This window comes from Paralichthys olivaceus, chromosome 3, assembly GCF_024713975.1.
Source record: "Paralichthys olivaceus isolate ysfri-2021 chromosome 3, ASM2471397v2, whole genome shotgun sequence".
Classification (NCBI taxonomy): Eukaryota; Metazoa; Chordata; class Actinopteri; order Pleuronectiformes; family Paralichthyidae; genus Paralichthys; species Paralichthys olivaceus.
In genome coordinates, this window is record NC_091095.1 from 2,045,918 (window position 1) to 2,060,506 (window position 14,589).

A 14,589-nucleotide genomic window follows, 5' to 3' on the forward strand; every position below is an offset into this window, starting at 1 on the left:
GGGAGAGAGGGGGAGACCTCCGAGTCACCAGCTCCAGAATAGCCCGATAGTGAATGATGCAATCAATCGAAATCTACACTGCAGTCGATACCAGCGACTGGGAACCAGGGTTTACGCATAATAAAAGAAAATTGCTCTTCTCACAGTCGAGGCTGAACAAATGCTGAAATGTTACGAGGGACGGATCCATGCAACGTTTTCACAAATGCAGATTATATTCAAAGCGAACACGTTTCAGTCCGTGAACGTCCTGTGGCTGTCTCTGAGGAGAGCGACAGTGGGTGAGGGGCAGATTATATATATACGAACAAACAATTATATCAAAACGTATAAAACAAGAGTTTGACTCATACCAGCCACTGTCAAAACAAACTGTGTGTTTACAGTGTAAATGAGTAGATTACAGATGAGAGATGTACATCTGCGGGATGACAGACCTCTGATTCCATTACTCTGTTAATTATGATGTTATCACGACATCATTGTCATCTTAAAGATTAATAGTGCCAGTAAAGCAGCCATTTTACAGCTTTTATGAGCCGTTCCAGTTAATGATTAAGGAGGAATTCTTCCTTGATAACGACTCGGCTGTAGGTGCGGTTTAGCAGAACGTATTTTATTTACAGTCCTCTCATGCAGCATAATGCATTTCCTGATGAAGCACACGCTCTCAGACACGCACTGAAGTCTGGACGTCTTCCTGAAACTGTTCTGGTGGGGCCGCATGTGAGTCACTCCGCATATTTTCCCGGAACCCCCTTGTAAAATGTCAGAAAATGTCACAGTGTGTTGATGACACTTCTTACATGTGACGGATGTAAAACTAGATGATGAAGATGAAGTCAAATTGAAAAGAGGAAGAGTGGCGAGTGTTGATGTGTGAAAACAAAACAAATAAAAAACCATCGCCAGAGCAGAATTTACACGTCATGTCCTCCATCCTGCAAAGTTCACGTCTGAAAACAGAAGCAAGTTTAATCTATTTTGTTGAAAGTTGAATTTAAGTGGGAAAACCAGGGTTCAGTCCGACGGCTGCACAGCCGCACTTTCCATTTTACATCACGATCCACACACAGTGAGAGAGAGTTGGGAATGGTGAGTCATTTAGTCAACAGGTAGAACACAGTGTAAGTAAACCAGCAGAGGTTGACGGGTCAGATGAATAATTCACCACTGAAAGAGATATGGCATTTCCACATGGAGAAATGTAATCTGCAGGCTGACGTCCCGTGTGTCAACATGATTTGTTCTAACCCCGGTATCTCCGCACTGGAGGTTTACATCCACCGGCGTCTGCTGCCGAGGCCGTCACACAAAAACATTCGGCAATTAAGAGGATTTTTTTTTTTTTCTGTTAGCAAGGAACCATTTATCTGATGTGAGGGGAGAATATGGAGAGACAACACAAGTGGGGGGGTCAAACAGTTAATCAGCGACTAAATCTGTTTCCCTAATTGAGAAGAAATTGATTTTTGGTCCAGGTTGTGTTTAAAATCAAGTTTAAGTTTAAATCCAGGAATTCAACAAGTCAACACAATGTCTCCACAAGTGTGTGACAATGTGTGTGTGTGTTTATTTGAAGTATTACTCATGTTGTTAGGACATAAAAGTGTGTACATGTAACAATAATTCAGTTTGAAGATGTTTATGTGGAGGTTAGTGTGTGTTCATGTGTATCGTGTGTGTGTAGCTGAGCTGTCATGCTGATGTCACTGACGAAGCCTTTGAACGACTTCATTATCTCTGAGACACTTTGTGATGTAAAGCTTTAAAACACATTCACACCTTGTCCTGGAGATCTGTTTAAAACACACACACACAAACTATCTCGTGTCGACTTGTGGATATGTAACCTCCTCTGACACAGATGCTTCCAACTCCACACGGATGTTAGCTGCAGAAGCAACACACCATCAATATTAATTCAACTCTTAGGATTGCAAAAGTAAATATACACAATTTAAACGCTCCTGACAAACTCTTCGGCACAAATGGACGTGTGGAGTCCTGGAGACCAGAGGATCTCAATAACAGCTCCAGTAAAATAATGAGTTTTAATTTTTTAATTTAAAGGAAATTGGCCATGAACATGATTTTGTACTGACAACATCGTGACAGACAGATATGCACACAACACACTGCAGCACAAACACATTCATGTTCTCCTGCATCCATTCACCCCCCCCCCCCCCCCCCAGACCACCACCACTTTTATTTTGAAAGGCAACTCTCGCAGCACACAGGAACAAACTATGAGCATCGACATCACAGGCCTGAAGAAATAACATAAATGATGTCAAAGAATTTATTCTCTTGGTATATTTTGACGTTTGTCTTATTTTTCCATGAGATCAGACCATAAAACCATGATGGGAGTTATTTCACCTCAAACCATTTTCTCCCACTTCGGCCCCACTCTCCCCCAACATGCAATTGTGGATGTGTCATATTCTAAATTAGGACAACCCCCCCCCCCCTCCCTCCCTCCCTCCTCTCTCCCTCCCTCCTCTCTCAGTTTAATGTGCGAGTGGAGTTGTTGGTCAACAGTTGGGTCGGGGGGCCAGGCAGAGGGATGGAGGGGAGGATGGGGTGGGGGTGGGGGGGGGGCACACAGGGAACAATGGATGGTGCTGTTGTGCACTGGAGTCGGTGGAGGGAGAGAGAGAGGGATGACAGAGAGAAAGAGGTTAGTGTCTGTGCTGGGAAACAAGAGCAGAGGAGGGAGGGCTCCTGTGTCTGTTGGCTTGTTAATGATGATTCAGTCCCAGCAGCTCAGCGGCCTGGACCTCTGAATGTCCACAAACTGGGCCCAGCACCACAGACACACACAGACACACACAGACACACACACACACACACACATTCAGTGGAATTATAAAACGAACTTTAGATCAGGACTCCTCTCTGATGCAGGCTTCTTTGCAGAACCTTACATCATTGGATAAAAATGAGAAATCACGAATTAATTTAGCTTTAAAATCGACCAGTTGAGTTGATAAATAGAAAACTCTCTTATTCTCTATCTCAATGTTGTAAAAAAAAAAAAAAAAGAACCAATAAAGGAATAAAAAACGAAAGTTCTCCCGACGTGTAAAACAATAATAAAGTGTTAAAGCTTTTATCTGAGCTCACTTTCGTTTGAAGAATATGTTGTGCAACGAAAAACGGTTTCATTAACTGTAGATTTAAACTTCGTGCAACAAGTCACGATGCTATAAAAACCTGTAGAGCCTTAAAAAGAAAAAGGCCCAGTCCCTGCTGGACATCTCCTCTCTCTCTACGGGGGAACACACTCCGTGCTCCCCCTCCGTTCCTCCCTTCCTTCCCCCGACTCCCCATCCACATCCCGGGGCTTTGCCCGGCTGCTTGAGCCGCTCATGGGCGGCAGTCAGCCGGGAAACCCGCTCACACTGTTCCGGTCGAGCGACGCGCTGCAGGGTCTCGCTTCAAAGTGCAGAGAAATAATATAAATTATAAAAAGTGGAAAACACACTGTGTGGATCAGATGAGCTGTGCACCCGGAACTACTATTTATAAACTATTATATTCTTGAGCTGGTTTTTTAGTTCACTGTCTGCTGGAGTTCGTTTTTGAAATTAAAGTTTTTCTGACAAAATGTCACCCACGTACTTGCCCCTTCCCTCCCATCCTCCTCCTCCTCCTCCTCCTCCTCCTCCTGAGGAAGAACATCAGTAAACACACACTGTCTCCAAATGTCCGGACAGAGGAGCAGCAGACCGTGCAGCACTTTCACTGGTGGCTGCTCTGTCACCTGTTGCTTCAATGAACTAAACAAGACGAACCAGCCCATAAAGAAAACACGAGCTTTACAGTTAAATCATTTAAATGTTCCTTGACTATTTGTATATTTATTTAAAAATGAAAACGTTTTACTTGGACATTAAAAAAGCATGTGTCCTCCCTCTGTATTATCCTCCTCCTCCTCCTCCTCCTCGCTGACCGTACAGCTCATGACCGAGTGTCCCGGATCCTCCTCCTCCTCCCCGGGCACAGCAGCCTGCAGCGGGCTCAGCAGCCAGCACAGCCAGCCAAGCGTTTGACGTTATTAAATAATAAAGAGATGCTGATCTGGGAGCATTGTTGTGCAGGAAAAAAGGCCAATTAGCGCGCCGTTATACTGTCATTATGGCTGTATTAACTCGAATTAGTTATAAGACAATGTGCACATTGACACTTGCATTTCCCCCCTTTTCTGTATTTTCGACTATAGGGAAAATGAGTCTGAATATATGTTGAAATAACACGTGACGGCTCTAATGAACATGAGGGTTATTTAATCAGTGTTTAGGACAAACACCCAATTCATTATTTAACAGAAAGGAAACAAAAGCAAATGATAAAGAGTCTATAATCAAATATGTTTGAAATATTTGGGTCACTTGGATTATTATGATATTTCAACGTCAGATTCAAATTGATTAGTACAGACCCAAGAGTTTATAGATCAATAAGAAGCAGAGTTAGTGGTTTATGTGATAATTCATGTTTTTACAAATCTGGGAGTTTTATCAGATTTAATGAGCTCATGAATAAATGTATGAGTGACTGTGTTCTTCTTATGTCAGATCTCAGATCAGTGTTGGTGCAGAGCTAGAGGGTTTCCCACATCTGTAGTAGTGGGACGTGACAAAGTACATTTACTTCATACTTATATTATTTATGCATCTGTACTTTAGGTAGATTGAATTTTTTTTACCCCTCCACATACATCAGCAAATATCTGTACTTTCTACTTTTTACAATTTTTAGAAATAATCACCAGAGCTAATGAATAATGAGTTCAGTATGAGATGAAAACAAAGGACAACATCTATCAGACACTAATGATTAGAAATACAGTTAAATAGATGCAAACGTTTATTACATTAAGTTTATTTTAAACCAGCATTGTGATGCTGTCGCTGCTGCCGGTGGTTGAGTGCACTTATCACAAGTTGCATTCAGGCCTCATTCATCTCATTTTACACAAAGCTATGACGGTACAAGATACAAGAAATGATCACAGACAGTATCTGAGTACGTGTACTCTGTTACACAGTACTGACAGTCTGTCCATCAGTAAGATACAGTTACACACACGACAAAAGTGTTTTTGTTTTTTCTGCTGCATTCCTGTAATGATGGCGCTCTATAAAGCTGTCAGCATCAATGAGCAGAGATGATAAACGGAGGCCGAGCTGCTGCTGCTGCTGCTGTATGGTGACGTGGTGGGGACGGGAGAGGAGGGGGAGGAGGAGGTGGTGGGAGGATGGTGTGTGTGTGTGTGTGTGTGTGTGTATGGGGGGGTCTCAGAGGCCCAGAGCCTCTGAGAATGCAGGCAAAGAGCAGCGCGAGGCTGATGGCATGCTGGTCTGAGTCAGTGTGTGGTCCTATTCAATGGAAGAGTGTGTGTGAGAGAGAGAGAGAGAGAGGGAGAGACACAAACACACTCTCTCTCTCTCTCTCTCTCTCACACACACACCGCCCGCTTCCCTTCCCTGCACCTGATCAGCAGGCTACTGGCTGCCATTCAGTCCCTCTATGCTACACACTCACACACACACACACACAAACACACAGTTTTGCTATTCAACCGTTCTCGCAGAGATGTTGTTGAAGCAGAGTGATGACACAAGAAGAGAGGAACAGAACACTGAGGCTCATTTCTCTCTCTGTGTATTTGTATTTTAATTACTTCATATCTGTAAATACAACCCCTTTAAGAACAAGACTCCAATCTGCACTTTGTTTGTTTGGCCACAAAAACTCTGACATGGTCTTTTTTTAAGAAAATGAAAACACGTGTTAAACATTAAAAATCTGTATAATCAGATGAATCTTTTGTTTGTGTAAAATATTCATTTTATTGTATTAGTTTGAAATTAGCATTAAACAATCTTGTGGTTTACGGTTGAGCTACAGCAATTAAAAAAAAGTTCTCCTCAAAAAAATAAAAATTTAACTGAGTTCAAATGCTTCAATAAAAGTTGGTAGTTTATTTTTAAAAACATTGTTACGAAGTTATTTTAGGATAACGGAGTTATTGTTATGGGCTAATTTAACTTGTACCATCAGACTCAGAGGGTGAAAGTGTTTTACTTTATTAAACGTTCAGACGGAAGTGAACGGAAACACACGTAAGGAGCAGGGGACTGTGGGTGACGTCATCGTGTCCCCTCCTCCCTATTATCCGCAACGTGGTGAAAAAGGAAAGTGGCTCTCGGAGGATTACAGTGTGTTTGTGTGTGTGAGTGTGTGTGTGTGTGTGTGTGTGAGGGGGGTCATTTGACCTAATTTTAAGAACACATTATAATCTCACATAGGATTTGGAAAACGGCCAGCAGCCTGTAGACGGCGGGTGGATGGTATTTTGTTTTTTTAATTGAAATCATTAAAGTGTTTGTGTTCATTCTTACATTTATTTCACTTTACACATCTGAGGCCTTTCAAATGCTCCGTGACCCGCTGAGGCTCAATCACGTCATAAACAGCAGCCGATCATTTTTACACCGATGTAATGAAACACTGCAATGTTGCGATAAAGAAACACACACACACACACACACACACACACACACACACACACACACACACACACACACACTCATAGATAACATCTGGGAGGTTTCGCTCTTCAAACCGGGGACAAAATAAAGAAGCTGAGGCGCGCGCTTACCACCTGTTGCAGTCCAAATATCCTGGAGCTGCGACAGCCAGACTCTGCACGCGAGCGACAGAGGGAGGGATGGATGGAGGGATGGATGGATGGATGGATGGATGGATGGATGGATGGATGGATGGATGGATGGATGGATGGACTGATGAAGCCTCCATACATCACGCGCAGTGAATGGACACTTCAGTCGCTGTGCCTCCAGCAGCAGATCCCAACCTCTGGCTTCCTACAACAATCAGACACACTCGTATTTTACACCAACAAGTATCTTCGTGCGCATTATGTGCGTGAGAGGTGCGACACTGTGGACACTTGATTCCCTGGTTCACGGGGGGGGGGGGGGGCATCCGAGTTTAAATCTCGTCTTGGAAAAGCACAGGAGCGAAATGTGGGCTAATATTATTCTACGGAGATAGCGCGATATCAGTGTTTTCAGAGTGAGCGTTTACCGTGGCCTAGTTTTGGCCTCACGCACATGGGAAGGGACGAATCCTAATCCTACTGCTTTTTTTTTTTTCTTTCTTTCTTTTTTTTTGAACAGTTTTGACAAGAAAATGCAGATAAATAAAAAATCGAACATGCAGAGAAGGAACATCTCTGTGTATGGTTTTGTTTTTAAAAGCAGTTTGGGCCTTTGGCGGTGAGTCCTCCTCGTGCCACCGTCCATCTTCACAGGCGTGACAAATAAGCTGCAGCTTTTAATGACACTGCACAGAAGATGTACACTGCTTATTCTCTGCATCCATTCAAAAACCGTCTCCCCCCCCATACATCAAAGCTGCTGCACTCGGGGAAAATGTAATAATTTCTCGGGGCCTCGGGGCCTGCAGGGGCCCGGTGTTCATGGACAAGAGGGGAGAGGAGACTTTAATGCGTCTGTACTCGTCCGACCTTTCAAAAACAATGTGTTTATCACCGGTGTCCTCGGCTATTACAACCAATTGAGCTGCTCCGATCAATAATTAATGGCTCAACCAACGATCCCCTGACCTCTTGAAGAGAGAGAGAGAGGGAGAGAGAGAGGTGTAAAGAGAGAGAATAGGGGAGAGGGAGAGAGGGAGGGGGGACCGATAAATACCGAGGGGCCTCTTCAAATATTCATCCACCGGTTAATGTGAGCTGTGCTCCCCGGGGACCAGGCCTGCAAGACACAACGGCCCTAATCTATCTCCACACACACACACACACACACACACACACACACACACACACACACACACACACACACACACACACCAGCCAGACTATTTAAAACCGTTAGTCAAAGCTGTTCGTCCATCATATGGGATAATAATAATGATGATAGTAATAATCATAAGAATATTCTTGTTATTATAAATATAATAATAATAATTATTGTTCTTATTATTGTGATTATTACAGTTAATATTATTAATGTTATGATTATTAAGAACATAATTCTACTACTATTATTATTATGGTTATTGGAGGTTGAAGGGGGGAAAAGCAGAGAGAGAGACGCATGGGAACGTTTTGTAAAAACGTGAGATTCAGATCAGGAGGAGTGAGCACCGGGAGTCACCGGAGAGCTTGAACCGTGACAACCGGGGTTAACGGGAAACAGCAGGGTCCGTTTAAATCACACATTAAATTAAAGCGGCCTCCCTCGACACTGTGCCGCTGCACCTGCTCTCAAACACACTCACCCTGGATCTGATGTGAAGTAAGAGAAACCGAGAAAGAGTCCGAAAATAACAGGACGTATCTGATTATATGAAAGTAAATACAAAGAGGAAAGGCTGCAGAGTGATTCCAGGCCCGAGCTCTTGTATGTTTTATGTAAATGCTCAGATATCCAGATCTGCTGCTGCCATGCGTCATTAGAAAATAAAAAATTCTCCAATGACATGAATTCTCAGTTGCTTTTCACAAATTTAAAATAAATGTAAATGATGCTGATAATCTGATTTATGATGCTGTGGGATTATTTCTGTCCCAGTCAAATACAGTCTGAAGAGATCCTGCTAATAATACATAATGCATTTTGAATTAATTTAAAAAAACAAAAGAGATATTTTAAAATGTGAAATAGATTTTTCTCTATGTTTTGATTGATTATAAAAGAGGAGAAATGACTCTATACCTGCGGATGTTGGATATTTTGGTGGAAAAATCTTCCCCCTTTTTAGGAAACAGGCAACAAAGTTTGGCTTGATGGGGCCATCCGCAGGAACTAGAAAACAGAAACGTGGTTAACCCGATGAGCAAGTTGAATTATTTAATCAGTTCCTCCTTTAAAAAAAAAGTTTAAATTTGTTTTAAATTAAAGTCTAATAATTTGCTTTCTTAAATATTAAAGAGTCAGAGTTGAATTCACAGTAAAAAAAAAAAAATGAACACAACTGCAGAAGAAAAAAAAAACCCAGATGACAACATGTGAGAAACAAAATCAAAACTCAAACAATGTCAAGTATCCAAATTTCCAAAATTTATTCATTTCAAACTGCATATTGAAAAAAAATATACTCAGCTGAAAGTGTAACTGTTATAAGGATGGTATTAGTTCCGGTATATATACATGGAGTGGTTGGCTTCTGCGTACAGGCCACAATTTTTAAAATACAACTACGGGAATGAATTTTGAAATAAAAACTTAAAATATCACAGTAAATATACAGAAATTGTACAAATCAATTAGAAAATAAAGAGCACAAGCGTCATACCTCTAACAGATGAAAAGTGGGAGACGGAAATATAAATTAACAACCTAGATTTTAAGCTGTATGAGAGAAAAGTGTCTTATCTTTTTTTTTTTATAAAGAAATTAAAATGTTTAGTAACATTGACCTTAAATGAAAAATAAAAACAGTGTTACCTGCTTCGTCCCTTTTCTTTCCAATGTTTTCAGTAATACAGGAGCATAACTGATCGCTCCCATGTGTTTCCAGCTCTGACATTTTTCACGTTTCATATTTTTCTGCAGAACGGCTGTTGTTTTATATATATATATAAAAAAAACTGAAAGGAAAAATGCAACCTCTTGCAGTTTAACAAACAATTTCATCTGATTGTAATGTGTCTTTGATAAATACTGTACAAAAGGTGATTGCAATAATAAAACATTTGATTGCGACTCCCACTTTCTCGTCTCTCCAAACTTCATCCACCAGTGAACAGGGGGATTCTCCTCTAGAGCTTCCTCTGAATCAAATGAAAGAAAAAAGAGTCGTGTGTCCTTTTTCCCGGAGAACTTCTATACAACTTTTTCCCACCACGAAATTTTTCTGTACAAAAATAGTCCAACGTTAAGTAGTCCACAGTTTCTCTTATAAAAGTTCATTTCTCTCTCTCTCTCTCGCTCTTGTCTCGGGGCTGTGTCTCTTACATGTGTGTTAAGGGCAGCGTGCCGTTGATCGTCGTCCCGGGCACGGTGCTCTGGTAGTGCCCGGACATGTGTAGCCGGGTCTGGGCACTCTGCTCGCTGACCTCCGCCCCGGGCAGGTACATGCTGATCATGTCCCTCAGGTCCCCGCTTTGGCAGCCCGGAGCGGCCCGGTGGGACGACGAGGTGACGACGGGCGGGCTGGAGCTGCTGGACTCGGACTTCACCACCGAGGAGGGCCCCATGGAGCCCAGGGCGGTCATCCCCGGCGTGGTCTGCTGGGAATAGGACATGGAGTAGGTCGGGGAGCCGTTCATGTAGCTCTGGGAGCTGGTCATGGTGTTGTACTGCAGGGCGCTCATGTCGTAGCGGTGCATGGACTGCATCTGGCCCGGGTTGTGCGCGTTCAGCCCCGGGTGCTGGTAGCTCAGCTGGTCCTGCATCATGCCGTAGCCCCCGTTGGTCCAGCCGTTCATGTGTGCCGCGTAGCTGTCCATCCGCTGGTTCACACCACCGCCCAGCCCCGCGCCCACCCCGACACCGACCCCAGACCCCATCCCGTTCCCTCCCGGAGCCAGCAGCCCGCCGGGCAAGGTGTACTTGTCCTTCTTCATGAGGGTCTTGGTTTTCCGCCGGGGCCGGTATTTGTAATCCGGATGCTCCTTCATGTGCAGGGCCCGCAGCCTCTTGGCTTCGTCGATGAAAGGTCTCTTCTCGCTCTCCGACAGAAGTTTCCACTCTGCTCCCAGCCTCTTGCTTATCTCCGAGTTGTGCATTTTGGGGTTTTCCTGGGCCATCTTCCTCCTCTGGCCTCGGGACCACACCATGAACGCGTTCATGGGTCTCTTTACGCGCTCCGGACTGTTTTTCTGGTTCGGGCCAGTGCCGGACGTGTTGGTGTTGCCCGTGCCCCCCGTGTTGGTCTGGGGAGCAGGGGGCTTCAGTTCAGTCTCCATCATGTTATACATCACGAACAGCTTTTCAGGTGGAGCTCCCGTGCGGAGGAAAGAAAGAAACCCACACAGAGACAAACTCCACACGCCAGAGGCAGGACGGTGAGGATGAGGAGGAAGAGGAGGATGAGGAGCTGCTGCTGCTGCTGCTGCCACAAGTTACCTGTCGATTCCTCTCTGCAACTCTTCTCTGGACAAAAACAACAAGCACCGCGCCGCGTCTCCCACACTCTCCCCCTCAGTGGAGTCTCTCTCTCTGTGTGAGTGCGAGTCTTCTCCCGGTGGGTTCCCGCTACGTTGTGTCCACAAAACTTCTCCCGTCGCTTCTCCCAAAAAGCATCAACACACTGTACTTTTTCGCCTGTGTCCGCCTGAGCCTTGACAACTCCAGATACTTTTTGAACAAGTTAATAGACAACCATTCATGTGACGGGGCCGTCAGCGAATAAATGGCGTCGACCTGGCCAATCAGAGCGGGCCTGCTCCCCTGACACACCAATGGGAGGCCACAATTAGCATAAAGGGGAGGGGCCTTCCCCGCCCCGAGACACACACGCGCACACACACACGCAAACACGCACAGGCTGCACATATGAGCCAACACTACATATTTACTATTTGCGGGCTTATGGACACATTTCTCCGGGGACGTACACATGCTGCCACTTCATGGACAGATCCCAGCATCGAGCAGAGGAGCACGCTGTCTGAAGGACTTTGAGCTGCTTTGAAAACTTTGATGCAAACACAGGAGGAATAAAAACTTTCCAAATAAATGCACAAAAAACCCCCCACAAAAAAAACCAGGCTTTACTTTAATTGTTTATAAGCTGTTTTTTTTTTTTTTTTGTCTTTAACGTGCAGAGTAAATTCTGGAGATAAATCCAGGCCTCCGAACTAAATAACAGCAAAGTTAAATGAATATTTAAAAATGAAATTCGTTATTATTCTAATGTTAATTGACATTAATGGTGTCATCTTCTCAGCCTCAGCCTGACACCGAGTCACGCTTCTCTTGTTCAAAATCAAAAAGTCACTAATTCCCCCACTTATGGCGCCAATAACATAACAACACTTAAATAAACTTTGTGAGTTCACTCAAAGCGCTGAATGGGTGTCTGTGTGTGTGTGTGTGTGTGTGTGTGTGAGTGGGGGGGAACCCACTGCTGGTTTTTATCGTTGAAAAGAGGAAAGGTAATCCAAGATGTTTCCCCTGCTCCCTTTGTTTAGTGAAGTTGAATGCCAACACACAGAAGGCAGACGGGCTCATCTCAGCGCAAATAAGCGGGTTTTGTTTGGGATGTTGTCGCTACATCTGTCCGGACAAAGACCCAACTCCACTCCACTTCCACCGCCACAGCGCTGCTGTTGTTGCCCGTGCTTTGAGGGGTGATGGGGGTGAGGAGGAGGAGGAGGAGGAGGGCGAGGAGGACACCGGCCCACACGAGGGGAGGAGAAATAAAGGTGAGGAATATTTTAAGATAAAGTGCGCGCTGGCACAAAAGGCGCAGCTCATTCATATCGGCCTGAACGAGCGTGTCAGCCAATTAGTGTGAAAGAGAAGCGGCCTCCACCTGCGTCACTTGATTATGGATCAAACTCACCGCTGTGATTAGTTTCATCATTGTTGTGTGATAACGTGAAATCTTTATTTGAATGTGGAAAACGGCTGAAGGTTTCATTATTGTTGGACTTCGGGAGAGTTGGTGACACTTGTTTTTGCTTTTTCCCTGAATCTCCGTCTGAGGGCAAGGCGTCCTGCTGCGTGACACCAGCGCCGCCTACTGGACGCAGGGAGAACTGCAGCTCCACCGAGACGGGGTGGGGGGGGGGGGGTTTCTCCAAGCAGACAGGAGGAAGTGATGGTTGGCTGTTTTTAGAAGTTCAGCTAAAAGATATGAGAAATGCTCAAAAATATTCTTCAAATTATATTTATTTTAAAAAGAAAATAAGAGCAAGAAAACGCGTGTTTCACACCACAGCTGTTACCTGCCCAATAATTAAAGATAGATCGAGTACACACACCTGGAATAATTCAATTTAAACGCGCGTCTCTAGATTAAATCATAATTGAAAGTGAATGGATCAAGCCTTATTATTTTGTTTTAGTCATTTGATAATAAATGGAGGGAGCGCAGCCCCGTGCTCTCATTATTCCGGCCCCGGCAACCTTACATAAGATTCATCTTGTGCGTAATAGGCTGCGAGAGGCGACACATGCAGCTCGGTCCATTATAATGCAAGGTTGAAATGGGCCGCTCGGCTGTTATCTGCATCTGAGTGTGTTCCCCGCTACCTCTAATCTGCTTATGATAATAAAGGAACAGCGGGGCCCTGCAGCTCCCTGAAAGCGGGCCCCATCCAGCCGGGAATGGCCCTGCATCCACAATCATCCTGAATTAAAGCCGCTGCTTGACAAAAACCAGGAGGAACCGGCGGGGCGGTTCCCTCGGACCACTTGTAAGCCCCCCGCTACACCAGGTTGGGATGGATACAACAAATACAGAGAGTGCAGCACGCTGAGATATCAAAATACTGTTGTGTGGTTACACAATTTTAGGTAATGGGATCTCTGCAAAAACAAGCCACAAGAAAGAGCAACAATAAAAAAAAAAGAAAAAAAAAGTGAGATATTATTCCAACAACAACTGTGCACACGTGAAAGCTCCTCCTCAACTCTGATGAAAAGTTGAAGCATTTGGAATTAAATAAAACTCTGAGCTGATCGCGGTGATGGTGGCGCGCGTCAGTTCATCCAGATGGAATTTAATTTTACGCGCATCTATAAAGGGACAGATCCGGTGAAAGAGACTGATGGATGATAATTGTGAGAGAAGAGTTCAGGTGAAATGGAAATAAACTTGTGTGTTCTTGCCACTAGGGGCCGTACCGGGGGCTGGAGACCGAGAAAACACTGAGTGAGAATAAAATCAAATACAAGTCTTTCCCTCATAAATACACGAACACAATTATTCTGAATTTGAGAAGACGACATATTTAACTTAGATGTTTTTTTTAAATAATATATTTTTTTGTTTCCTTTCCAAAATAGATGTGGACAATATTCTTTTTTTGGTGAATAAAAATGAGTCAGAAGAGAGCATGCCGCTGTAACAGTGACAAGATGTCGTGCAGCTACTAGACTATAATAAATCAGAATATAGAGTAATTTATAATAAGTAGAGAAGATTAAATATATAATACTAGAGAGTAATATTATAAAAGTCTAATAAAGGCGAATCAATTAAAGCAAATTGCGTTTGATTTCTAATTCAAACGCAGTGCACTGAATTTATTGAACACAGTTTAACGTGTTTTAAAATACACACAGGAGTAATTAAAGTAAGTAAATGATATTAAACGACAGTAAATGTCAGATGTGATGAAGCTGAAGGCCTGAAGCACACATGAAACACAAAGTGTGTGTTGAGGAGAAAAACCAAACCGGGCCGCAGCAGCTCAGTCAGTCAAGCTCATGATGCCATGAGGTGTCATTCCACAACACTGCGTGATTTACACACACACACACATGTACACACACACACAGCCTACACACAGACTCACACTAACACACACACACACTGACTGACACACACGCACACACACACACACACACA

At 43.8% G+C, this 14,589-nt stretch overlaps 1 protein-coding gene and 1 long non-coding RNA gene across 2 annotated transcripts in view; both read right to left on the minus strand.

Moving 5' to 3' along the window:
• Positions 1-14,589, minus strand: part of LOC109640249 (uncharacterized) — a 63,340-nt gene that overhangs the window by 24,013 nt on the left and 24,738 nt on the right. The window lies entirely within an intron of this gene.
• sox2 (SRY-box transcription factor 2) lies at positions 9,104-11,485 on the minus strand. Its single transcript, XM_020104145.2, has one exon. It carries the CDS (start codon positions 10,985-10,987, stop codon positions 10,019-10,021), a length of 969 nt encoding a protein of 322 aa, XP_019959704.1. The 5' UTR covers positions 10,988-11,485; the 3' UTR covers positions 9,104-10,018.